The following is a 27,111-nucleotide window of genomic DNA, read 5'->3' on the forward strand; positions in this document are numbered from 1 at the left end:
TGAAGATCTTTCCCTACCCAAGCCTGGGAAGTTATGAGTGAACCATGGTTTTTATTTTACCTTTTGAAACCTATATAACAACAAGCATCAAGCAACCTTGATGCTTCATTAGTAAAAACAGTGAAATACTTTGTTAAACTAAGATCGGCATCTACTTAACTAAAAAGCTAGGTTGTAGCTGTAGAAACATTGCATAGTCAAAGCAAGCTTCTTTAATGTGGATTGGTAAATGAGTAAGTTGACCAAACAGACTAAAGCAACATAGGACTAAATGGATTAAAAGATTAAATGATTATAAAAAAGAAACACTTAAAAAGATTGCAATATAAAATGTTAAAATATTTAATGGGGTGCCTCAGTTGGTTGAGCGTCCGACTTTGGTTCAGGTCATGATCTTGTGGGTCATGATTCCTGAGTTCAAGCCCCATGTTGGGCTCTGTACCGACAGCTTGGAACCTGGAGCCTGCTTCAGATTCTGTGTCTCCCTCTCCCTTTGCCCCACCCCTGTTCACGCTCTGTCTCTCTCTTTCAAAAATAAACATTAAAAAATGTTTTAAAAAATATTTATCAACAACTTCAAAATTTTTAAAAACTGAACTGGAATTTGTGAAAAAGCATCCTGAGGAAACTGACTCAAAGGAGAAAACATAGATAATGGTTTTCATGTTGTTTTCAACAACTTTCTTTCCTGGATGTTAAAAATTAATTTATTAAAAGTTCATTAATGTATTGTATGCTATTATTTCATGGCTATTTTTAAAAGAACAAAATAAGACTTTAAAATTTTTATCCATTACGTGGGGCACCTGTTTGGCTCAACATGTGACTTTTGGTCTTGGGGTTGTGAGTTCAAGCAGCACATTAGGCACAGAGCTTGCTTAGAAGAAAAAAAAATTATTATCCATTATTTGATAACTCTGACCAGAAAATATTCTCTTTATGGTATGAATTTTACTTTTACATTAAGATTCTATACACTTGCAGTCACCACTTATAAAATATATATTTACACACGTCTATGTAATACTTCTACTTTATTTTTTTTTTAATTTTTTTTTAACATTTATTTATTTTTGAGACAGAGAGAGAGACAGCATGAACAGGGAGGGTCAGAGAAAGAGGGAGACACAGAATCCAAAACAGGCTCCAGGTTCTGAGCTGTCAGCACAGAGCCCAACGCGGGGCTCGAACTCACGGACTGTGAGATCATGACCTGAGCCGGTCAGACGCTTAACCGACTGAGCCACCCAGGCAACCCAATACTTCTACTTTAAAAACAAGTATTTTACTGATAAGAGTAATACAAAAAATTACTCAAAATAATGTTCAGATGGATTACAAACCTAAATGTGAAAATTTTAACTTCTAAACTATTAGAGGAAAATTTAGGAGAATATATTTTTCACTTCAGGGTGGGAAAATGCCTTAAAGCTTAAATAAGCTATAAAAAGCATAAAACAAAGAAAAAGATCAATATATTTGACTACATTAAATTTAAAAATTCCTGTGAGTCAAAAGATACCACAAACGAAAAACACAGACCAGCAGATATCTACAACACATATAATAAAAAAATAGTACATAAGGGGCATCTTGGTGACTCAGTTGGTTAAGTGCCTGATTCTTGATCTCAGCTCAGGTCATGATCTCACAGTTGGTGAGATCAAGCCCCGAGTCGGGCTCTGTGCTGACAGTGAGGAGCCTGCTTGAGATTCATTCATTCTCTCTCTCTCTCAAAATAAATAAACAAATTAAAAAAAAAAATCTATGTATTAAAGTATTATATAGAATAAAGAACTCCCATAAAACAATTTGAAAAAGACCATCAACTCAACAGAAAAGCAGATCAAGAATATGAATAAGTAGTTCATGACAATCCAAAAGGCCAAAAAAAATGGAAATCAAAAACAAATCAACAAACTATTCAGATGACAGAGCCTCTATTTAGAATTCATGTGTGTGGAAAGCAAAATTAAATACTATTTCTTATACTTAAAATGGGCAAAACTTGGGGCACCTGGCTAGTCAACACCTCAGTCAATAGAGTATGTGACTCATGATCTCAGAGTTTTAAGATCAAGCCTCACTTTGGGTATACCGATTACCTAAAAAATAAATAAAAACAAGAATTTAAAAAAGGGCAAAACTTTAAAGGCCTCACAATATTAAACACTGGCAAAGAAGGAGAAAAGAGAAATTGCTTACCTTGATAGTAGGAGGATGAAATTGTTACAACTACTTTAGAAATTAACTGGGAGCACCTGGGTGGCTCAGTCAGTTAAGCATCCGACTTCAGCTCAGGTTATGATCTCGTCATTCAGAGTTCAAGCCCCACATTGGGCTCTGTGCTGACAGCTCAGAGCCTGGAGCCTATTTCAGATTCTGTGTCTCGCTCTCTCTCTCTCTCTCTCTCTCTCTCTCTGCTCTCCCCCACTCATGATACCTTTTTCTCCCTCTCTCCCTCTCTCTCTCTCTCTTTCTCTCTCTCTCTCTCAAAAATAAACACTAGGGGCGCCTGGGTGGCTGAGTTGGTTAAGCGTCTGACTTCAGCTCAGGTCATGATCTGTTGGTTCGTGAGTTTGAGCCCTGCATCGGGCTCTGTGTTGATAGCTCAGAGCCTGGAGCCTGCTTCAGATTCTGTGTCTCCCTTTCTCTCTGTCCCTCCCCTGCTCTCTCTCTCAAGAATAAACAAACATTAAAAAAATTCAAAATAAATAATTATTTTTAAAAAAACTTTTAAAAATAATTTAAAAAATTGGTAGTTTCAATAAAAGAAAAATTAACAAAGCCTATACCCAGTAATTCTAGTAACAGGTAAATACTAACAATTCTCAAATGTACCTGAAGGAAATACATACAAGAATGTTCACTGCAGTTTTCACAACAGCAAACTATTATAAACAAGATAAAAGTGCATTTATGACTTAATGGAGAAATTGAATCAGTGGAATCTTGAGTTAAGAGAAACAAACCAAATCTATGTATACCACAGATTGCTCTCAAAAAGTTCTAAAAAGCATCTGCAAAATGACATTATGTTATCAGCCTACTTTTTTTTTAATATTCCATAGTGCAGCCATCCAGTTATGGACTATGGTTATCTTTTTTTAATATTTATTTATTTTGAGAGAGACAGAGAGAGCACAAGCAGGGGAGGGGCAGAAAGAGAGGGAGAGAGAAAATCCCAAGCAGGCTCTGGGCTTTCAGCACAGAGCCCAAAGCGGGGCTTGATCTCACGAACCCAAGATCATGACCTGAGCCAAAATCAGGTCGGAGGCTTAGCCAACTGAGCCATGCAGGTGCCCCGTCTATTTACTTACATTTTAAAAATGTACTATACTATACTATACTATACTATATGCTGTTAATATATTCCTATATACGAAAAAATAGACTACTAATTTTAAGATTCACACCAAATTCAAGATAGTAATCATCTGTAGGGCAGAAGGAAACAGAACTGTGTATTAGTTTCTCAACCTAAGCACTACTGTTTCTTTTTTGTGGAGGATGCCCTATGGTAAGTAGGGTGTTTAACAGTATCATTGGCTTCTACTCACTAGATGGCAGTAGTACCCCTTTGCCCCATGCTGTGCCAGCCAAAATGCTGCCAGACACATTTCCTGGGGGGGCAAAATCAAGAACCACTGGGTAGAAAGAACAAAGAGAATTTCAACATTCTTAGTAAGGGTCCATTTATTTTATTTATTTATTTTTTTTTTTTTAATTTTTTTTTTTCAACGTTTATTTATTTTTGGGACAGAGAGAGACAGAGCATGAACAGGGGAGGGGCAGAGAGAGAGGGAGACACAGAATCGGAAACAGGCTCCAGGCTCTGAGCCATCAGCCCAGAGCCTGACGCGGGGCTCGAACTCACGGACCGCGAGATCGTGACCTGGCTGAAGTCGGACGCTTAACCGACTGCGCCACCCAGGCGCCCCTCATTCATTCATTTTTAAAGAAAAGACCTGGGGCCCCTGGGTGGCCCAGTTGGTTAAGCATTCGATCCTTGATTTCAGCCCAGTCATATCTCATGGATTTTGAGTTCAAGCTCCTAGTTGGGCTCTGCACTGACAGCACGGAGCCTGCTTGGGATTCTCTTTCCTTCTCTATCTGCCCCTCCCCTGCACACATGCTCGCTTGCTCTCTCTCTCTCTCTCAAAATAAATAAATAAATAAATAAACTTAAAAAAAAAAAAGGAAAAAGAAAAGACCCGAAGCAAATATAAAAAATGTTATGAATTGGGGTACCTGGGTGGCACAGTCGGTTAAGCACCCGACTTTGGCTCAGATCATGATCTCACAGTTCACAAGTTCAAGCCCCATGTCAGGCTCTCTGCTGACAGCATGGAGCCTGTTTTGTATTCTCTGTATCCCTCTTTCTGCTCCTCCGCTGCTCACACACTCTCTCTCTCAAAACTAAAAAAACATTAAAAAAATTAAAAAAAAAAAAAAGGAAATTCTGTCATATGCTACAACATAAATGAGCCTTGAGAACATTATGTTAAATGAAATAAGCCAGGCACAAAAAGACAAATACTGCTTGATTCCATTTAGATGTAAAGCAAATTCACAGAAACAGGAAGTAGAATGGTAGTTGACAGGGACTGGCAGCAAGAGAAATGGAGAGCTATTTAACTTGTACAGAGTTTCAGCTTTACAAGATGAAAAAGTTCTGGAGATCTATTGCACAATATGAAAATACTTTTAGCACTACTAAAGTATACATTTAAAAAACTAAGATGGTTAAAAAACTTATCAAATTGTATATCTTAAATATGTACAATTACATATGTATTTAATTACACCTCAATGAAGCTGGTTTTTAGGAAGGCTATTCTTGTTCATTGTAAAAAAGTAAAAAAAAATAGAAAATATAGTATAAAGAGGAAAATAGAGTATAAAGAGGAAACATTAAAACATTTATTGTCATAACACCTGAAGAAACACCATTTTTAACACTTTCCTTCAGTCTTTCTATGTGTGTGCATGTGAAAATGTTTGTGTGTGTACAGAGTAAGTTTTTTTTTGTTTTTTGTGAGAGAGAGCGCATGCATGAGCAGGAAAGGTGAAGAGGGAGACAGAAAGAGAGAATCCCAAGCAGGCTCCACCCTCAGCTTGCAGCTGGACTCAGAGCTTGATCCCACCAACTGTGAGATCACGACCTAAGCTGAAATCAAGAGTTGACTACTCAACTAAGCCACCCAGGCGCTCCAAGTATTTTTTAAAGGCAAAAAATCAATTAAAAAAAACTTAAAAAGACCTTTTTTTAATGTTTTATTTATTTTTGAGAGAGAGAGCAGGAGCAGGAGAGGGGCAGAGAGAGAGGGAGACACAGAATTTGAAGCAGGCTTCAGGCTCCAAGCTGTCAGCACAGAACCCAATGTGGGGCTCAAACCCACTAACCATGAGATCACGACCTGAGCCGAATGAAGCCTGGAGCCTGCTTCAGATTCTCCCTCTCTCTCTGCCCTTCTGCCACTCATGCTGGCTCTCTCTGTCTCTCTCTCTAAAATAAGTAAACATTAAAAAAAATTTTTTTAAACACAAAAAAATCAAACCTACGTATTTCGTTCACACATTTGTCACTCAATATTTTATGACAAATGTTTTCCCAAATGATATATTCTGGTGAACAATTTTATTAGTTGAATGATATTCCATCAAATGAGGGAAGTATAATTTTAGTCTTTCTCTTACTGCTAAACAGATCAGTTCACATTTTCAATAGTTCTTTTGTGTGCAATTCTGATTAGTTTCTTATGTTAAATTTCTGAGTCATATTAACAAGTCAAAAAGATAGGAACATTTCTGGTTCTTGATGTATGCTACCAAACTGTTCCCCAAAGAGTTTAAACCAATTAACATTGCCACCAGTAGTGTACAGGGGCTCTTGTTTTAATACAACTTCACCATCACTGAGTATTCTATTTTTAAAATCTTTAGCAATTTAAAATTATAGGCGGGGCGCCTGGGTAGCTCATTGGGTTGAGTATATGACTTGGGCTCGGGTCATGATCTCATGGTTCCTAAGTCTGATCCTCACAATGGGCTCTGTGCTAATAGCTCAGAGCCTGCATTGGATTCTGTGTCTCCCTTTCTCTCTGCCCCTCCCCCACTTGTGCTCTGTCTCTTTCACAAAAATAAACATTAAAAAAATTTTTTTTAATTATAGGCAATACCTCAGGGATTTAATATGTGTTTATTGATTACTAGTGATCAATACAATCAATACACATTAATACACAAACTACCACGGTTTGCTTAGGACTTAGGAAAATCCCAGAATACTGGACTTACAGTGCTAAAACTGATAAAGTCCCAGGCAATTAGGGTGACAAACTGGTAAAGTTAAACATCTTTTTTTTTTTTTTTTTTTTTAATTTTTTTTTTTTCAACGTTTATTTATTTTTGGGACAGAGAGAGACAGAGCATGAACAGGGGAGGGGCAGAGAGAGAGGGAGACACAGAATCGGAAACAGGCTCCAGGCTCTGAGCCATCAGCCCAGAGCCCGACGCGGGGCTCGAACTCACGGACCGCGAGATCGTGACCTGGCTGAAGTCGGACGCTTAACCGACTGAGCCACCCAGGCGCCCCAAGTTAAACATCTTTTAATGTTTATCAGTCATTTGTGTTTTTCTTTTGCTTACAAGTCTTCTTTGCTCATTTTATTCCACTTGGGAAAAGGCTTAAGTCTCTCTTTTTTTTTTCCCCTTGAACTTAACATTATTTTGCAAACACTTTTCCATGCTTTATTGCATGGTCATCACACTCAGAATTTTTTGATCACCTATCTGCCATCTCAGCATAATTAACTATTCCCTTATGTTGGGAAATTTAGTTTCTCAAATTTCCCTGATTATAAATATTTCTGCTTACCTCACAGGGCTATTTTGAGAGCCATGAGAGAATACGAAAAAAACTCTAAACACTAAATGATGATGACGATGGTGCAAGGGCAGATGGCTCAAAGTAGGAACACTCTTCTAATAACAGCTATAATCGTGCATTTTTTTATTAAAAACCCACACACACAAAATGCTGAAAATGAAGCCCTGGTGCACTTCATCAAATATTTTCCATTATATATATTATACATATATGTGTAAGATATATATATATACATATATATATATAAATATGTATATATATATGTATATATATGTAAGATATATATATATGTATATCTTTCTCAATCTCATTTCTAACCAAGATGTCCTTACAATAATTATTTAACCAGGATGCCAGGGGCACCTGGGTGGCTCAGTCGGGTAGGCATCCAGCTTCAGCCCAGGTCATGATCCTGCACTTCATGGGTTCAAGCCCCACATCAGGCTCTGTGCTGACAGCTTGGAGCCTGGAGCCTGCTTCAGATTCTCTGTCTCCCTCTCTCTCTGCCCCTTCCCCGCATGCACTCTGTCTCTCTGTCTCCCAAAAATAAATATATATTAAAAAAATTTTTTTTTAAAAATCAGGCTGCCAAAAAAATCTACCATATAGAAAGTAATGTATCATCATTATCACTTTTTCTCCATAAAATTCATGCATTTGTTGAATAATTGCCACTCTAGAACAATTTGCACACTTTGCTCTCTGAAATGTATCAGTCACTTCCTCTTTTTCATACAGCTAGGAAATGATTCATTCTATAAGCACTCACCTTGGCCAAATCAAAAGGTGTTTTGACCTCCGTGGTTGTGTCAGGTTCAGCAAATGCAGGAACTTCCTGTCTATTTCTGCCTTTCCTCCTACTCCTCTTTAGCTGGTCTCCTGATCTCTGCCCATCCAACATTTCTTTAAAAGAAAAAAAAAATTATACATATATGTATATAGATTGATAATAATGGGATTCATTGGTGAACTGATAGGTAATAAACAGAAGGTGATGCTGAATATTTAGAGTGAAGATATGCAGTCAGGAAGGTTTTTACATTAGCTTTTCCTCTCAAACCAGAATTAAATATAAACCATAATTTTCAAGATAGTCAGTGGTAAAGACTACTGGCTGGGATTAAGAAAGTAAATTAAAATCTGCTACTTTATTTTATTTTTAAAGTTTATTTATTTATTTGAGAGGGAAGAGAGGGAGGGAGGGACGGGCAGAGAGAGAGAAAGGGAGGGGAGGAGGGGGAGGGAGGGAAGAAGAGATAAAATTCCAAGCAGACTCCATGCTGTCAGTGCAGAGCCTAACATGGGGCTCAATCTCACAAACCATGAGATCGTGACCTGAGCCAAAGCCAAGAGTCAGATATTTAACTGGCTGAGCCATCCAGGTGACCCTAAAATCTGATATAGTTTAGACTATATAATAATAATGACTTAGATTATTTAGTTTGGTGTTTATCTTTCATATCTTTTAACTAAATAGTTACTTCTAAATGTTATTCATACTAAAGTTGGTCAACATTTACTTTCATCCAGGTATACAGGTAACTAAAATCTTTAAAAAATTTTTTCCCAATGTTTATTTGTTTTGAGAGAGACACAGAGAGTGAGTGGGGGAGGGGCAGACAGAGAGGAGACAGAATCCAAAGCAGGTTCCAGACTCTGAGCTGTCAGCACAGAGCCTGATGCAGGGTTCGAACTCAGGAACTGTGAGATCATGACCTGAATGGAAGTCGGATGCTTAACTGACTGAGACACCCAGGTACTCCTGAAAATTGTTTTTTTAAAACATGGATAAAATTTTCAAACTATTCTGAAACCACATTTTTATCTGCAAACAGGTATTCTTGTGATATTTTCTAAGTTGAAAAAGTCTCAACAAAACAGTATTGATTCCAGTTTGAGTAGAACTGAAAAATACGGATACATATGATTCTGCTTAAGTTAGCTGTGAGGAAATAGCAGTTACAGAAAATATGAGGTTCTATAAACCAGCCCATTACTTAATTATATTAACTTACCATCTTTTTCTCTAAATTTTTTTTTTAATGTTTATTTATTTTTGAGAGAGAGACAGACAGACTAAAAGCAGGGGAGGGGCAGAGAGAGAGGGAGACACAGAATCTGAAGCAGCTCCAGGCTCTCAGCTGTCACCACAGAACCCAATGCAGGGCTTGAACTCAGGAACCATGAGATCATGCCCGAGCTGAAGTCAGACGTTCAACCAACTGAGCCACCCAGGCGCCCCACTTACCATCTTTTTTGAAGGACTGCTGCAGAGCATCAGAACTCAACTCCTGATCATTCTTTTGCCATTTGGTTATAAGCTCCTCTATGAATTGACCTTTTTTGTCCTCGTTTCCCTGAAGGAGGTCAGTGACATATTCTCGTATCTCTTCAGCACTCTCAATTGACAAAACATACCTCAGGAAGCAAAAATAGAAGTTGTTGAAACAAGACTACTTATACTATGTCTTTCAATAATCACAACATAAACTGACGTAGTACAAACTATTCATTAATCCATTAAAGTGTTTACAATTTTTTTAAATGTTTTATTTATTTTGCGGGGGGGAGAGAGAGACACACACACACACACACACACACACACACACAGAGTAAGTGGGGGAGGGGCAGAGAGAGAGGGAGACACAGAATCCCCAAAGCAGGCTCTAGGCTGTCATCACAGAGCCCGACACAGGGCTCAAACCCATGAACTGTGAGATCACGACCTGAGCCAAAGTCAGATGCTCAACCGACTGAGCTACTGAAGTGTTTACTTTAAGCCAAATTCTATGCTAGGTGCTAGGGATATAAGTTTGATTAGACAAAGATCCTGACCACACCTTGTTCATAATAAAACCTTTATGTAACTCTCTTGTTGGAAGAATTAAATTACTGTTTTGAAGATAGGCTTGTGGAGCTGTCCTTAACATAGGAATACTTCCTATAACTACATATCTGCAGTCATATTTTCCGAGGAATACAAATCACTTAATCTCTATATTATAAAACCTAAAATTTCTTTTGCTAAAAATATGAGTACATAGAACAATCTAAACAGTTGTTGATTTAATATTCTCAAAAATTATGTATCAAGATTGGTATCACATCGTAATGAGCAGATCTATTTTAAGGAAATGTTATAAAGGTTCCTAAAAGTGAAATGGGGTAACAGTTCAAGTCAGTACAACTTGTTTAAAAATTGACAGGCCAATATATTTGAAGTGCCTTAAAAATAATCCGGTAATTCCATTTATAAGACTTTATAAGACATAAGAGACAGGAAATTTTATGCAAAAGTTAACTGCCTCACTGTTTGAATTAATGAAAAACTAGAAGCTATTTAAAACATCTATTGATGGAAAAGGGACTAATGAATTCAAGTTTCTGGACTTTCAAAAATGTAATATGCTACCACTAAATGTGAAAGTTTTGAATAATTATTATTCTGAGAAAATGCCCTCCTATAATGGTAAATGAAATAATAGGATAGAGTGCAGAGCATATGATTCCATTTGCTATAAAAGCAATGTGTATACACATACACATGTGTAGAAAAAAGGCCAGAGCTTATACCCCCAAATAATTACCACTATGGTCAATTAACAAGAGTTTATTTTTCTTTTCTTTTTTCTCCTATGTTTTGAAAATGTATTACAATATGCATAAGAAAAAAACAGGAAGAGTGAAACAATGATAATCTCTGGATTGTGGTATTATGGTTAATTTTGGTTTCCTTCTTTATCTTTTTTCTGATTTTTTAAGATTTCTACAGTGAATATGTTACACCATTAGAAAAGAATTTTAAAAAATAACTTGTAAATTAAGATATCAGACCATTAAAGCATTATAAGATCTGAATAAATTATAATTCAGATATACTGGTATGGGATATAAGAAAAATTATAATAATGCTGTATCATTAAAAAAAAATCATGAGATTTTGCCATCACCAGTAGCATATGTACTAGGTTATTTTCTTAATGTGGTGGGTGCATTTGCAGTGCTATGATCTATAGGTGAATAAACCTGTACCATTGGGCATCATTAAGAGCATCTTCTAATCCATCACAGATTAAAAAAGAAAAGACCACTGTTTTTCAGGACTTTTACAGTTTAATCAACTTGATCCCCAAAGTTAGCATCCCATCAAAAGATTAATTGCTATTGAGTTCTTACAAAAGGATGGCAAGAAACCTCAGGGGATCATTTAACTCTGGTATTCAAATTACCAGGGAAGGATTTATGGAGTTCCAGTAACATTTGAATAAATGTCATTTTAACTATTTAACAAAGTAAAATAAGGAACAACATACATCTAAATGTGTTATATAACAAATCTTTCAAAACAGAATCATCCAAAACATGAGCTAATGCAGATTGTAGAACAGTTTATTTTGCTAAACCTGTGTACAAATCTTAATGTTCCATAAGTGAATCACTGATTAGGAAGTTAACAGTTCTGTGCTGTCTGTAAAAATTCAGGCCATTCATGCCAAATTGTTCAAGTTAGCACACTAGTATAGTACACATGAGTAATTCTCAGTAAAATGCCAGGCAAGACACAGCAAATGTACACAAAAATGCTTTCAACATGGCATCATAGCCTGCTGTGCCATAACTATAAAAACCTAGTAAGTGAAATGAGTTCAAATAGTATTATATTATTGGTAGCCAAGAAGTGGCTGTGCTGACAGCACCGAGCCAGCACAAATTGTCTCTCTCCCTCTCTTTTTGCTCCTCCTTCCCTCTCTCTCAAAATAAATAAATAAACTTAAAAAAAAAAAACTTTCAGGTTCCTTGATCAATCCGAACTATTAAAGAAGTTTCCCCCTCTGCCTGAACACTGCACTTCCACCTACCCACCCTTTAGTTTTCAGGTGAAAGTGATTCCTTGAAGTAAACCTTTCAAGTTTCTCAAATCTTAGTGGGAATCCTTTACTCCGTGCTCCCACAACACCCTACATTTCCCCCAGACAGCACTCCTCAACCACGCGGAACCCAATGGTCTCAAGAGCCTTTATGGTCACAGCATGTTATGCAGCAGAGCAACAAATATGTTAAATCAATTGAAAGAAAAAATACTAAATTATAGGAATCAAAGTATTAAAGATAAACTCTGCTCAGTATTCAGTTTACACATGAGAAAATTAAGGTACAGAGAGGAAAATTAGGTAGCCCAATATTAAAAAAAAAAAAAAAAAAAGTTGCCGAAGATTCCAAAAGTGGTAAATGACAACAGAAAATAGAAACTGGGACTCCTCAGTCAGGAGCTATTTGCACCTTACTTCAGCCGCCTCCATTTAAAGTCCAGGTCCTATTTAATATTAAACACCACGCAGATCGGGCAAACTCAAATGCTCAGAGTAAGGAATTTTTGCAAAGATAATTTGGCTTGGCCCTTCTCTGCAGAAACTATCAGGAAATTGGCTCCAGGGACAGTCTTACAGGTTTAGTTATCAGAGATCTGGAGTTTTCCTAAAAAAAAAAGGCCCCACCGACCGATTGTGGAGCCTGACACCCTGTCCCAGAAGCTGCAGTGTAAAGCCGGAGGTCAAATTCGGCGCCTAGAGTCCCACAGCAGCCCTTCTATATTTCTTCACTCTCATCAACTTTTTAGTCTTCCCCTCTTCCCCTTTCAGCCAGTGCACATCCCAGAGGTCCTTCCCGCCTCACACCCCAACCAGTCTCACTGCATGATCTCCTCGCTGACATCCAGGCCGAAAGTTTTCCTTAACTGCTGGGTACACCAGCCCACCAGCTGCTCCCGGGACACCGCCCCAGCCACCGCCATTTTTCCCAGCCGGAACCAGCTGGGCTCCAACAGCCCTAAGTCCTGCACTGGACTAGTCCCCTTCGCAACACCAACCTCGTTCGCGCGGGTTCCGCCAGCCTGCACCGCCCCTCGCGGTTGTACCGCCCCAGCACAGATCCCTCCCACCTGTGCCGCCTCCTCCTTCCTACTTCCTGGTGTGTTTATGCTGGAACCAGAGCTAATCTGCGCCTGATTTTTCTGCATGGTAAGATGTAGGACTCGAGAATCAGGAATTCGGTTGAGAAGACAGTGTAATTACCTATAAAAACTATAGTCGAGGAAAAGATAAATCAAAACTGTAATCTGAGAGGCCAGCTTTTAACTTGTTCTGGTTTTGAGGCCCCTGGGTAAGGTTTAGTGGGTTAAGCATGGGACTCTTGATTCCTTCTCAAATCATGATCTCCGAGTTCCTGCGATTCAGCCGGCTCTAGGGCTCTTCTCTGGCAGGTCGGGACCTGCTTGGGATTCTCTCTCTGACTCTCCCCTGCTTGCATGCACTCTTGCTCGCTCACGCCCTCTCTCTCTCTCAAAATAAACTAACTTAAAAAAAAAATTGCTCTAGTTTATGTAAAACATTTAAAATAGCACTTGCAAGCTAGAATAACTGCTTCAGGGATTTGCTTTGGTGGTCGTGGTTTTATTAATACTCTGTATGGTCTAATACTAGGTTCACGCTGCAAGAACCTTTTTCTATTTAATTTTTTTGAGCCAGGTCTTTTCCAGGAGGGCCAAAACAAGTCAGGAAGCTCCAGGAGGAAAAACTTGTAATATAACAGGTGTTATGATTTGTCTTTAAAGAACTTTGACATAAATTCTGAGTGATTTTTTTAAATTTATGTGATACTTTTTTTTGGCCAACAATGACTTCTCTTTTTAAGTTTTGTGTTTAATTACAGTTAACATACAGTTATATTAGTTTCTGACGTACAATATAGTGACTTAACACTTCCGTCTAACACCTGGTGCTCATCACAAGTGCATTCCTTTTTTTAAATTTATTTAATATGAAATTTGTTGTCAAACTGGTTTCTATACAACACCCAGTGCTCATCCCAACAGGTGCCCTCCTCAGTGCCCACCACCCACTTTCCCCTCCCTCCACCCCTTATCAGCCCTCAGTTTATTCCCAGTTTTTAAGAGTCTTTTATGGTCTGGCTCCGTCCCTAACTTTTTTTTCTCCCTTCCCCTCCCCCATGGTCTTCTGTTAAATTTTTCAGGACAAATGCATTCCTTAATCCCCATCACCTATTTAACCTATTTGCCCACGCTGCAGTGATTTTTAAAGAGTCAAAGGTATTTCAACCCAAGAAGACCAAACTTGCATGTGTGTCAGTACTCTCTACTCCACTGGGACGATGGACTGATGAAAATTTAGCCAGACTATACTGGAGAGCTTTAACGTCCTCTGATATATTTCATCAATATATTTTTTAAAATATTTTATTTTGTAAGTAATCTCTACACCCAATGTGGGGCTGTAACTCAAAACCCTGATATCAAGAGTTGTGCTCCACTGACTGAGCCCATCAGACGCCCCCATTAATAAATTTAATTGGCTGACTTCGTTTTACATTCATAGGTTCTTCATTCCCATTAGGCCATCTAGACTGAGCAATTACATTAATTGGTTCCTGCTTCAACTTTTTGTGCTAATGTTTCCATTGATATAAATGATCGAAATCATATAAGTGTATTGATGTACATTGGGTATAGATTGTCTTTGTTATTAATGGAAAATATATGATTTTATAGCTTAAAAAAACCCAAATTCTCTGTGAATATTTATTAACAGTGGATACAAATTTTGTTTCTTCATAAAAATCTTCTACATTCTCTATATCTGTTCAGTTCCCATAATTTAAATGTTAACCTCTTGGGGTGCCTAGTGGCTCAGTCAGGTCCGACTCTTGATTTCTGCTCAGGTCATGATCTCAGGGTTCCTGAGGTCAAGCACCACATCCGACTCTGCACTGACAGCAAGAAGCCTGCTTAGAATTCTTTTTCCCTCTCTGTCTGCCCCTTCCCTGCTTGCACTTGCACGCATGCTCTCTAAATTAGTTAATTAATTAACAAACATTTTAAATGTTAATTTCATGAAGACAGAGACTATGACAGGATTTTTTTTTACAATAGGGCTTAGCACATCATATAAATTATGATGAAATTATTAGGTCCTCAAGAATAAAGGTATTCTGGAGGCGCCTGGGTGACTCAATTGGTTGAGTGTCCAACTTCAGCTCAGGTCGTGATCTCCCGCTTTGAGTTCAAGCCCTGCCTTGGGGTTGCTGATGTCAGCATGTCAGCACAGAACCCTCTTTGGATCCTCTGTCCTCCTCTCCCTCTGTGCCCCTCCCTGCTCATGCTCTTTCAAAAAATAAATAAAACGTTGAAAATTTTTTAAAGAATATGGGGCAGCTAAGTGGGTCACTCAGTTGGTGAAGCATCTGACTTTGGCTCAGGTCATGAGTTCCAGCCCTGCGTCCGGCTCTGTGCTGACAACCCAGAGCCTGGAGCCTGCTTTGGATTCTGTCTCTCCCTCTCTCTCTGCTCCATCCCACTCATGCTCTGTCCCTCTCTCTCAAAAATAAATAAACGTTAAAAAAAATTTTTTTAAGAGTAAAGGTATTCTTTTTATTTAAAGCATATGTTAATTATTGCAATCTCTGGTTTGTAATATATGTCATATAATGCAATGCTATTTACAGTGATTATCATTTATGTAAAAAAATTTTTAATGTTTATTTATTTTTGAGAGAGACAGAGCACAAGTGGGGAAGGGGTAGAGAGAGAGAGAGAGAGAGAGAGAGGGAGAAAGAGAGAATCCAAAGTAGGCTCCAGGCTTAGAGCTGTCAGCACAGAGCCCAAAGAGGGGCTTGAACTCACAAACACTGAGATCATGACCTGAATTGAAGTTAGATACTTAACCAACTGAGCCACCCAGGTGCCTCCATTCTGCCTGAGCAAAGCAAACACACCTATTTTACATGACTTAAAAGATATTTTTTTTGTATAAGTTTAGGCAGATATTTCATACAAATGTACTACAACTTTTCTTAATGCCCTAGGCCTTTGACATTTTCAAGTTCACACCACGTAGTTCTCTGTATTTTATTTAAATAAAGGAAAAGCAAACCTCAAAGGAGAAGCTTTCCTCAAAGTAAACATTTAAATTAAAAACTTTTGCGGGGGGCCTGTGTGGCTCAATATGTTAAGCTTCCAACTTCAGCTCAGGTCATGATCTCGCAGTTGGTGAGTTTGAACCCTGCCTTGGGCTCTGTGCTGACAGCTTAGAGCCTGGGGCCTGCTTTGGATTCTGTCTGTGTCTCCTTCTCTCTGCCCCTCCCCTGATCACACTCTGTGTGTGTCTCTTTCAAAAATAAATGTTAAAAATATTTTTTAAAAGAATATCTGCTAGAGATCACTGCTTGTTTCCTAATTTTTTACCTTAATACGTTTTCTTCCCTATTATTAAAAGACAAACATATAAACATAGCTATGGTAATAAACTGCTCATGTGTGCAAAGGTATATTTGCAATTATTTCTGGCCACTTACTTGGCATCTGAACTATGAGAAAGACCAGCAGATTCTCTATGCTGTTCTAATCTCTGCAGGGACCTAGGAAATGAGTTTGAATTAAGTAATTCAGGCCTTTGTAGAAGCCACTTTAACTGAAAAAGAAATAATGTGCATTCAAGAACGATTATGTATTGAGAGGTGTGTGATGACAAAGAAGAAAGTAATACCCTGAGGCCTGTTGATTTTTCTGGTAGGAATTCTAATGTAGTCTTAGACTCCAAGGTTTTTAGACAAAGCTACAGGTTATTTCCAATACATTTCCTGCTATTATAATATAATTAGTTAATTAATTGAATTATAATGTGATTAATGTAATTGTAATATATAATTTCACCTGTTGTCTAGATCTTTTAAGATTCTTTAATTCTAAAACACAAAGTGGTTGTTGATTCTGTTGAAGTACTGACTAGCCTATTTTCTGAAAGTTCAAGCATAATTTATTGGAGAGAATTAATGCCGTGCATACACTTTTAGGATTGCCTTTCAAGTGAGCATTTAACAAAATACATCCCAAGGCAAGCTCATCTGATCATGTTTTATGCATGGTTTTCAGAGAGTGAAAATCACTCCCCAGGGGTATTGTAATTAGAAGATAGGCATAGGGATAGAAAATAGTGTTGAGTTCCTATTCTAGATTTATAATCACTGTATGCCAGGGATGTACCCTTAGCACATTTGGCATATTTTTAAGGAACTCTGAGACCATTTGGATCTTGGGAAGACGTTTCATTAATTTGTTCTTTTTTATGTGTGTGTATATATATATACAATTTACTCAGTTTTTTTTTTCTTTAGTTACAAGTTACCATACGGACTAAAAACGTAGAAAAGCCTCATAAATACCTTCCTTTTCTAAAATTCCATAGAATTGTTTTGTTATGGACCCGGCAGAAAGAGTTCGTCTGAGGGTTTTTTTGTTTTTTTTTTTTTTTAAGTTCTTTATTTTGATTTTCATTAAAAAATCCGCTTCATTTCAAGTTTCTCTTCCTGGAGTCAATTACATGGATTTCACCCTGTGGTAACTTTTGAAGAAATGTAATTCGCTGTCTTTCCTGGGTCTTCTTTTCTAAGCAGGTCCATTTCCCTTACTCAGAATCTTAGCACTCACTCTTGGGGCGCCCCGAAAAAGCACCTTGGCACCTCCCACTTGGGGCGGGAACGAATCACAAGCTTCTGCAAAGTTGATGGACGGGACGGTACTGAGCCAAGCCTCGTTGCTGTCATCGCTGGACACTGGCGATTGGTTGCGGGGGTACGGCGCGGAACCAATGGGAGCGGCTTCCCGGGAGAGTCCGTGGAGCGCGCGGGAAAGAGACCAATATAAACTGTGGCGGGAGATTCGTTTTCGGGTCCTTGTCCAGTTAAACACCCTCGGTTGGGAAGTCATTGATTGCTCCCCTCTCCTCGCGTTTGAATATGGTGCGGACTAAAGCGGACAGTGTCCCAGGCACCTACAGAAAAGGTGAGGAGGTTGAGCAAGGCAGTGGGGGGCAGGGGGTTCTCCCGGCAGCCCCTCTGCGAGCGGGAGAGGCCAGGGCTCCCCACCGCCTTTTGAGCCAAATGGTCCAGCCGTTCAGGAAGCAGCGGCCTGGCCCCTTTACCAAGAGGGAGGAGCGGCACGGCCAGGGGATGGTTGGCCTGCTGTACTGCATCGCGGGGCTCTCCTCACCAGGTGGCGGGGTCGGGGACCGTGGTGAGAACGTGGCACTGAGACTCGGTGTCGGAACCTTACAGCCCTGTTTTGAATGCCTCCTTTCCTCTCCACAGTGGTGGCTTCTCGAGCCCCCAGGAAGGTGCTTGGTTCCTCCACTTCTGCCAGTAATTCCGCATCGCTTTCGTCGAGGAAAGGTAAAAAGCCCCCCTGCAACCCCTGGAGGAACCTTCTCCAAAGAGGATCAGGCCGGGCACCGCAGTTCTCCTGACCTGCAAGCCCCTTGACCCACCTTGGAATTTATTTTCCTGAGATTCTCACACTCGAGTTTCTTTCTTGCCCTCTGATATAGTGAGGGGGCTTTGGCTGCCTGACAGGTTGGGGTAAAGGTGGGGGTCACAAGGAAAAGAATTTCAGGCATCAGGGTTAGGGATGGACACGATTTATCTTCAAACCTGTTTTTCTTTTCTAGTTTAGCGTTTTTATTTTTAATACTGACAGATGTCCTTTTCTTGTAGGAGGCTAAGCTCTCTTTTACTAGATTAAGAATTAATCTAGTAGTTGACCGTGCTAATCAAGTTGTCTGCTTAGCGTAAACGTTTTTGTTTTCATTTCTGCATGTTTTTTTGTTTGTTTTTTGGCATGATGTCTGTGTGTGTGTGTTTTCCAACTGTGCAGCTCCTGATACCGCCTTTGGGACATTAGGAGGGAAAACTTGGCCCGATGAAATAGCTTCACACTACTCCTTCTGTGCAAGGAGAGGTTGAGAAAATACTGTGCCATCTGGTGCCTCATTCCTTTCCTAGGAAGTTGAGCAGTTAGGAAGATTAATTCCACAAGGCCTAGTTAAGAACATACAAGAAAGCACTGTGAAGAACTTCATGGGATCTTAAGTTAACTTAAACTTCCCCCTGTTCCAAATTAGAAACAACTTACCAAAAAATATATGCCTGTGTGTACTAATTTGCTCTCTTTAGATATAAAGGAGCTGTAGGTCAAAAGTATAAAGGTGATGAATTTATTGAGAATATTCCATACCCTGTACCATTAAATTCCAATTAGGGCTACATCCCATTGTCTGGTCCACTGTTGTATCGCCAGAGTCAACTGAATAGGCCCTTAATGAACTTATGTTAGCCAAATGCACCCCTTAAGGCATTTTAAAGATCTCTATTTTTTTTTTAAAGTTTATTTATTTTTGAGGGAGAGAAAGCAGAGGAGGGGCAGAGAGAGAGGGAGAGGGAGAATCCCAAGTAGGCTCCAAACCGTCAGCACAGAGCCAGACCCAGGGATCAGACTCACAAACCTGGAGATCATGACCTGAGCTGAAATCAAGAGTCAGACTCTTAATCAACTGAGCCACCCAGGTTCCCTTTTTGTTTTCTTTAATAGGTAGAGTTTGTGACAAATGTGTTTAAAGCAAAAGATCTATGTAGTGACTCAGTAATTTGCTCATCTTGCTATTCTAACCATTACTTCATTAGGAGGCAGAAATTTTTCCTCTATATTACTGTTTTAAAATAATCAGGAATCGGGGCATCTGGTTGGCTCAGTTGGTAGAGCATGTGACTCACGGTCATGAGTTCAAGCCCTAGATTGGACGTAGAACTTACTTTAAAAAAATCAGGACTTGGATTTACCTTATGAACTGAAAAGGAGCCAAGAGCTTTGAAAAGTGAAACCTAATTTTGTGGAAACTTTCACACTGCTGTATATTTGTTTTGCCTTTCACAGGTGCTTTAACTAAATGACTTTGTTAAGTAAAATTTTGGTGGTTTACACTACACTGTGCTACCTCATATTAGGAAAAAATGTGTCATGTTTTAATATGACAATGGGTAAGACTATTTGAATAGTTATTCGTCATCGCACATTTTCTAATTATTTTAAGATGAATGTAATACCATATACTCTTTAGATTTGATGTTAAAGAATTGTTTCCCTTTAAGGAATGGCAGTTGTATCCTTAGTTCTTACTTACTTCCATCTGTTTATATTTTATAGTTGAAAATAAGTATGCCGGAGGGAATCCAGTTTGTGTGCGCCCAACTCCCAAGTGGCAAAAAGGAATCGGAGAATTCTTTGGGCTGTCCCCTAAAGATTCTGACAAAGAGAATCGAATTCCTGAAGAGGCAGGAAGCAGTGGCTTAGGAAAAGCAAAAAGAAAGTAAGTTTCACATTCTGGAATATAAAGAAAATACTTATATTCTTTAAAAATTTTTTTTAATGTTTTATTTATTTTTGAGAGAGAGAGAGACAGAGTGCGAGTGGGGGAGGGGCAGGGAGCGAGGGAGACAACGGAAACTGAAACAGGCTCCAGGCTCTGAGCTGTTAGCACAGAGCCGAACTCAGGGCTCAAACCCATAAACTGTGAGATCATGACCTGAGCGGAAGTTGGATGCTTAACCGACTGAGTCACCCACGTGCCTGAAAATACTTATATTCTTGAAAATAAAAGACAAGTGGAAATTGAGTAACTTTGAAGTTTCTCCCTGAACAGATAAGAAAACACAAACCAGAGGTTTTTTCAAACTTGTACTACTCTCTTATTCTAAGTCACTCCCGAATTTCAAACGTCAGTGAAAGGTATTATTTTTACTCCTTTCAGTCACCCAAAGAGGATCAGTTCCCAATCAGATGATAAGTGCTATATTATTAACCATGAACTTCCTGTCTTTATTCTTTAATTTTTACTGTCTATTTTTTATAATGTTTTTTCAAAAAAGAAATTTCTATGTTGGTTTATCTAGCATCAATTCTATTATGTCCACACCTCAAAAAACTACTAGTTCAGCCTCTACAAGAAATAAATAACCAATGTAGAAAGGTTAGAAAATCCAGAAATTTTCATCACTTAGAAAATCACAACTAACACCATGGTATATTTTCTTTCCAACTTCTCTAAAAATACATAAAAATACTTTAAAAATAAAACAAGGTGGGAACAAAACTGCATGCATACAAAGTTGAGTGTACACGCTTTTTAAAGAAGATTATTAAATCATGCTTTTTAAGCCTTTAATGTCAGGAATAGGCTCATGACAGAAGTTAAGCAAAAATTCAGCACTCAAAAGTACAATTTTTATGCTGTAAAAACATACCAAGTATCAATAGCGATTATTTCTGGGTAAAAACCTCTCCTCCTACTCATTCAGTGCTACCAACTTTCAACAACAAACATACTTCTAAGAATTGGGACAAAAATAATGCTACTTGAAAAAAAAAAAGGCCAAGGAAAGCTGCTTTGTAAAAAATAGACTTATAAATAATAGGATCCAGGCTCTTTAAGCAATTTGGAAAAGTTGTGGTTCAAACACAAATTATTTGACTGGAGGTATGGGGAATGGTGAGCATGGGTGGCCACATGGTGCCATATCACTGTCATTATTCCCCTCAATTTACGACCCTGCTAGCTCTCTCTCCTGTACCAGCCAGGAGCCTGTGATCCTCCAGCACACCAAGCAGCAAGTCTGACCCAGGGCACAGTGACCAACGTGGGCAAGAGAATGGTGGCCATGCTCAGTCTGGGACTGCTGCTTCTGGCACTGTTCTATTGGCAGATTTATTCACGCATTCCTCTTTTTTTTTATTTTTTTTTTTCAGCGTTTATTTATTTTATTGTTTGGGACAGAGAGAGACAGAGCATGAACGGGGGAGGGGCAGAGAGAGAGGGAGACACAGAATCGGAAACAGGCTCCAGGCTCTCAGCCATCAGCCCAGAGCCTGACGCAGGGCTCGAACTCACGGACCGCGAGATCGTGACCTGGCTGAAGTCGGACGCTTAACCGACTGCGCCACCCAGGCGCCCCACGCATTCCTTTAACTAGTATACCAGGTCCTCTGTCTGAGCCCACAATGTCCACCTGTGCCCTGCAGTTAGCAGCCATTTTCCTTGTGGTCTTGCTTGCTTTTCTATATTTCTACTCTTAGACCCAGGCCAAAGAACTCTATTGTTCACCATTGCATATTCTAAAGCCCAATCCATATGGCGACTAGAAGTCCAATGTGACAAGGAAAACACAGGTCTTCATCAGATCTAATTCCACTCTTTATTATGTGAGTCCCCAATTGGACTGACTTACAGAGCATCTGAAGGATTTCACCAGATAACAAATGCTAATATTAAATCTGCTGGGAGTTTCACGTACAAGACTGAAGAGAGACAAACATTGAAAATTAATGATGTGACCAGGGGCACCTGGCTGGCTCCAACTTCAACTCAGGTCATGATCTCACGGTTCGTGAGTTTGAGCCCCATGTCTGGCTCTGTGCTGACAGCTTAGAGGCTGTAGCCTGCTTTGGATTCTGTGTCTTCCTCTCTCTGCTCCTCCCTTGCTCAAGCTCTGTCTTTGTCTCTCAAAAATGAATAAACATTAAAAAAAAATTTTTTTAAAGAAATAGACACCTCATGAAATTTTTGGTTCACGTTTTCACACACTGATGCTTAAATGTTACAGTATCCAATATGGCCATAATAGGCTTAAGAAGTGTTAAATCGGGGCGCCTGGGTGGCTCAGTCGGTTGAGTGACCGACTTTGGCTCAGGTCATGATCTCACAGTTTGTCAGTTCGAGCCCTGCATTGGGCTCTGTGCTGACAGCTCAGAGCCTGGAGCCTGTTTCTGATTCTGTCTCCCTCTCTCTGTCCCTCCCCCACTCATGCTCTGTCTGTCTCTCTCTGTCTCAGAAATAAATAAACATTAAAAAAAAAAAAAGAAAGAAGTGTTAAATCAAGTTAAACCGTCTCTCTTTCTTTCTTTCTTTCTTTCTTTCTTTCTTTCTTTCTTTCTTTCTTTCTTTCTTTCTTTCTTTCTTTAGTACAAGTGGGAAAGGGGCAGAGAGAGAGAGAGGCAAAGAGAAAAATCCCAAGTAGGCTCCATGGGGCTCAATGCAGGGCTTATCATGAACCATGATATCCTTACCTGAGTTGAGATCAAGAGTTGGATGCTTAACTGACTAATCCTCCAGGCACCCTAGATTTTTTTTTTTTTTTAAGTAATCTCTACACTCAATGTGGGGCTCAAACCTATAATCCTGAGATCGAGAGTCACGGGCTCACTCATCAATGCTCCATGGACTGAACCAACCAGGCACACCTTTTTGGCAATCTTTACACCCAACATGGGGTTCAAACTTAACAACCCTGAAGTCATGAGTTGTATGCTCTTCTGACTGAGCCAGCCAGGCTCCCCTGTTATGAGATATTTAAAAGGAATGTCAAACTCTAGATCAGTAACTAAATTTTGGATTTTAATAGACTTACTTTCATGATCCTGTAAGTTTATTCCAGTTCCCTGTCACTGTTTGGTACCTTGTTCTTTCTCATTCTGATATGACAGGCTAATAGTCAATATTAGGTCCAGAATATATTACAACCCCCTTGAATTATTTGTGACTTCTACTAAGGAAACAAAATATTTGGCAATGTAGCCAAATATGACTACATTGATCATCATAACAATAAAACCTATATTATAGGCTTTCAATTATATGGAGAAAAATTACACATATATTCTCATAAAGAATTTTGATCCATGGTGTAATAAAATTTGTGACATAAAACTAAGTAATAGAGGTTTATATTATTCCTTTAGGCCCCATGCTTAGATTTGTTTGTTGAAGAAAGTTGTATCTCTTTATTGATAGTAAATCAATAGATTTACTTTTGATAGTAGATAATAAATTATCAGTTTATCAGAAGGAATTCTGCTATAAACTCCCTAATTTATAATCTGAAACATGGCTACTTCTACGGCTTTATTTTTCTCACAGAGGCAGGGTAAAACTCCTTTCAGTTGCATGGGGGGGGATTTCAGAATCAAGAAAAACTATCTACTTAACACCTTGAATAGAAAGAACTATGATACATAAAGTACAGCAGGTCCTTGCCAAAAGTATGCTTGGCTTATGATCGTGTTCATTTGTTAACATGATTTACTTCCAGGAAAACACAATGAAGACCTCTAGGTAATCTAATAGTAGGTAAGTCAAAGATAGTCTCATACCAAGTTAGAATACCTTTGTTTTAGCTTCCTTCTTTCACTACCTAGCTCTATGACCATTTAGGCTTATGGGATCTAATGTGCAAACTGCTTATTTCAGAATAGATCTCACAGATTTTCATCAGCTCTAAAAAAATTCTGAATTATGGTTAAGTTTTTAATTGACTTTCCTCTATAAAAAGTGTAATGAGTACAAAATGGCTTTGGGGTAATGTAAATTATCTTTCAAAAGCTGCAACTACCATATGCAAACTTCACCAATTTTGAGATTTTTTCCAATTAGGTAATATGTTTATATGGCTCAAAAGGACATACAGTTAAATATGACAACTTGGTATGTTTTCTCTGCTCAAATGGATTGGTTAATTTTTTTGCTTTTTTATTATCACACAGTCCTTACTGTATGAAGGATTGATTATACTGTTTATTAATCCACTTAACCTGTTGAAAGAAGATGCTATAGAATTAGAGATTCCATTTTTAATAAAAATAGCAATATATCCTAAAGGAGAAACACTCATCTGACAAATTAACAAGTAAAATAAAGATTTTGTTGCTCTGGTACTTGAAATTTTTAGGTGTTGGTCAACTAATGGAGTTTAATTTTCTCTCATTTCTATTCACTTGATGAGACCCATTGCACTATTAAGCTTCATGATTTATATAGGTTGATAACTTTTTTTTTTTAGCAGTTGATATTCAGGTGACTGAGTTCTCTATTCTTTTCACAGAGCACGTCCTTTGCCACCTGATCACACAGATGATGAAAAAGAATAGAACTCTCTTAATTCATCCTTGACTAATGTCTCCTGTTTATTATTCTAGGATGTAAATTTGGATAAATGTATTTGTTCCAATTAGCTTTGTTGAATAGGCATTTAATTTAAAAAATGAGGCTTATATAGAGTTACTCAAAAGCAAGTAATTATGATATTGGAGAATTTGTAAGATTCGTTATTGGTTACTTACCTTGGTATTCAATATAACGCAGTATTTGATTTCTTTTACCTGTTATTAAGCTTCTTGTTCTTGCTAAAAATTAATCATTGAATGGTGTTCTAATTACAAATCTGCTGTATTTGAGATTTTCTTAGATCTTTGTACTGCTGCCATTTTTATTGGCGTTTGATTATTAGAATGGTGCCGTATTTTTGTTCCTTTTATTTGCTTTAAGAAGCAGAGTTAGATTTTTGCACATTAAAAAAATTCAGTATTAATTAAACTGAACCTAACCCTTTTTAAGAAAGAGGGCCAAAGATGCAATGTTGAAGAAATTTGGATGGCTATGTATCTTCTCCTTAAGAGCAATATGGCCTGAGAATTTAAACAGTTGATAAAGTTTCTAACAACAACAAAGCAGATAAAATAAGAATTTTAGAATTAGACAGGAAGATTTCATAGACTACATTAAAAGAGAGAAATTTTCCTAGAAATGCATTTGATTCAGTATCATAAAATATAACCTTTTGGGCCTGTACTTTTCAAGTTGGAAATCAATAAAACATAAAAGGCAAATCATGCCATAAATCCAGAGATATGTCTAGAGTCCTTAGAGCTACCATTATATATTTTAAGATAACCAGGGGTATAATTAAAGAGGTGGGTATAATATAACTTAGTAACTGATATTGTTGCTTCCTTATCACACTTTTTGCTTCCTGATATTCTGTTGTCTAAGTTTACCATGTTTTAACAAGTATGTTCTTCTGAAGTTTGTTTTTAATAAATGAATACTTATTTTCACAACAGGTTATCCATTTGTGTGCTTCCTAAGATTACCTCCTACTAGATAGTTCTTTGTTTTTCCTTCCAAATACAAATCAGTGCATTGATCTGATTTTTATCAACTTCCGAACTAAGTTTTGATGATTGTAGATTATATTTTTTTGCTTTGTCTTTTAGAGATGGATATTAAACAGAATGTTACCAAATTGAGAGCCAAGTTTTTATCCTTAGTACTTCCTTGATAATTAGTTTTCTTATTAAGGAGTAGCTCAAACCAACTCTATCAAAGTCAAGTTTTGATGGATCTGAAATCTGATTTGCTAGTTTTCACTGATGGAGAGAGAAACTTTATGGTGCTGTATGCAATGAAGTCTAATACTGATATGTAATTGTTTCTAAAAAAATTTGACCTAAAGTACCTAGTCTTTCCAAATATACAACATATGATGATGTCTCACTTTAATTAGGCAAAGATTCCATGTAATCTGTTTCATTGTCAAAACTTTTGTGAAATATTGGCAACTTAGCCTCTTCTAAACATAAGGGAAGTACAGACTCCCTGTTTCCATTGAAAATTGGATCAAAAAATAAAATTTATACATTAAAAAATAATTAAACTTAAGTTTGTAATTTCTTACCCTTCACAAAGTTAATCTGGTTTTCCTCTGGTTTGTTAAAATTATGTTATGTTATTTATTTATTTATTTATTGTTAAAAAAAATTTTTTTATTGTTTATTATTCTTGAGAGAGAGAGAGAGAGAGACAGAGAGACAGACAGAGAACAAGCAGGGAAGAGGCAGAGAAAGAGGGAGACACAGAATCTGAAGCAGTCTCCAGGCTCTGAGCACTCAGGACAGAGCCGGATGCAGGGCTCGAACTCACAGACCGTGAGATCATGACCTGGGCTGTAGTCAGCTGCCCAACTGACTGAGCCACCCAGGCACCCCATGGTTTGTTAAAATTATTAACACTAGTGTAAATATCTTTGCCAAACAGTGATTAAAACTACTTTTCTGGGATTTTTGAACATTGTGAGGATCATATGTATTTTGTGTTTATCTAATTTCACAAAGGAAGAGCAATACTGTAGTGAGAGTTGTACAGTGTGCTCAAAGAGTTATTTATGGACAAATGCTTATTTTTTTAAAAAGCAGAAAATAAAGCCTAAACTGAACTTTTCCATATGTGCGTGTATATATATATATATATATATATATATATATATATACACACTGCTTACAGATTTCACTGTACTTAGAATATGTCATGCTAATTCACTTTTGGAAAAATCGAATGTTCAGCTGGGCCTTGGTCCAACCAAAATTGTTATAATAGTTCTTTTTACCTTTGAGGATAGCATATGGAGGTGGAAGAGATCCTTACTGAATCAAAACTTCACTGAACAAGAACTCATCTTGTTCAACTAAAGCCAGTTACAGCTGTTCATTAGGT

General features: G+C 38.0%; 2 protein-coding genes across 4 annotated transcripts in view; one reads left to right on the forward strand and one right to left on the reverse strand.

The window, feature by feature from the left end:
- Nucleotides 1-12,712, reverse strand: part of TRIP4 (thyroid hormone receptor interactor 4) — a 67,845-nt gene extending 55,133 nt beyond the window's left edge. The window contains exons 1-3 of the mRNA XM_030317940.1: nucleotides 12,583-12,712; nucleotides 9,141-9,310; nucleotides 7,662-7,795 (exon numbers count right to left, since the gene is read on the reverse strand). Of these exons, the coding sequence (XP_030173800.1) occupies nucleotides 7,662-7,795; nucleotides 9,141-9,310; nucleotides 12,583-12,683 (405 nt within the window). The 5' untranslated portion in view covers nucleotides 12,684-12,712. The remainder of the gene's footprint in view (nucleotides 1-7,661; nucleotides 7,796-9,140; nucleotides 9,311-12,582) is intronic.
- A 127-nt stretch (nucleotides 12,713-12,839) lies between these two features.
- On the forward strand, nucleotides 12,840-25,679 carry PCLAF (PCNA clamp associated factor). Of its 3 annotated transcripts, none has more exons than XM_030317946.1 (5): nucleotides 12,840-12,909; nucleotides 17,354-17,744; nucleotides 18,050-18,130; nucleotides 19,938-20,100; nucleotides 24,665-25,679. In XM_030317946.1, exons 2-5 carry the CDS (start codon nucleotides 17,699-17,701, stop codon nucleotides 24,708-24,710), a joined length of 336 nt encoding a protein of 111 aa, XP_030173806.1. In that variant the 5' UTR covers nucleotides 12,840-12,909; nucleotides 17,354-17,698; the 3' UTR covers nucleotides 24,711-25,679. The 3 variants fall into 3 exon arrangements, with proteins under 3 accessions (XP_030173806.1, XP_030173805.1, XP_030173808.1); XM_030317945.1 differs by having other exon boundaries at nucleotides 17,357-17,744; XM_030317948.1 differs by having other exon boundaries at nucleotides 17,376-17,744.
- The last annotated feature ends 1,432 nt before the right edge of the window (nucleotides 25,680-27,111 follow it).

The sequence above is a fragment of the Lynx canadensis genome, chromosome B3 (genome assembly GCF_007474595.2).
Source record: "Lynx canadensis isolate LIC74 chromosome B3, mLynCan4.pri.v2, whole genome shotgun sequence".
NCBI classification, from domain to species: Eukaryota; Metazoa; Chordata; class Mammalia; order Carnivora; family Felidae; genus Lynx; species Lynx canadensis.

Excerpts from the sequence above, each read along its gene's own strand:
- PCLAF (XM_030317946.1), top strand. The coding sequence starts at position 17,699 with ATGGTGCGGACTAAAGCGGACAGTGTCCCAGGCACCTACAGAAAAG. Across the intron at positions 17,745-18,049 it reads CCCAGGCACCTACAGAAAAG|TGGTGGCTTCTCGAGCCCCC; the intron begins GTGAGGAGGTTG and ends TCCTCTCCACAG. Across the intron at positions 18,131-19,937 it reads ATCGCTTTCGTCGAGGAAAG|TTGAAAATAAGTATGCCGGA; the intron begins GTAAAAAGCCCC and ends TATATTTTATAG.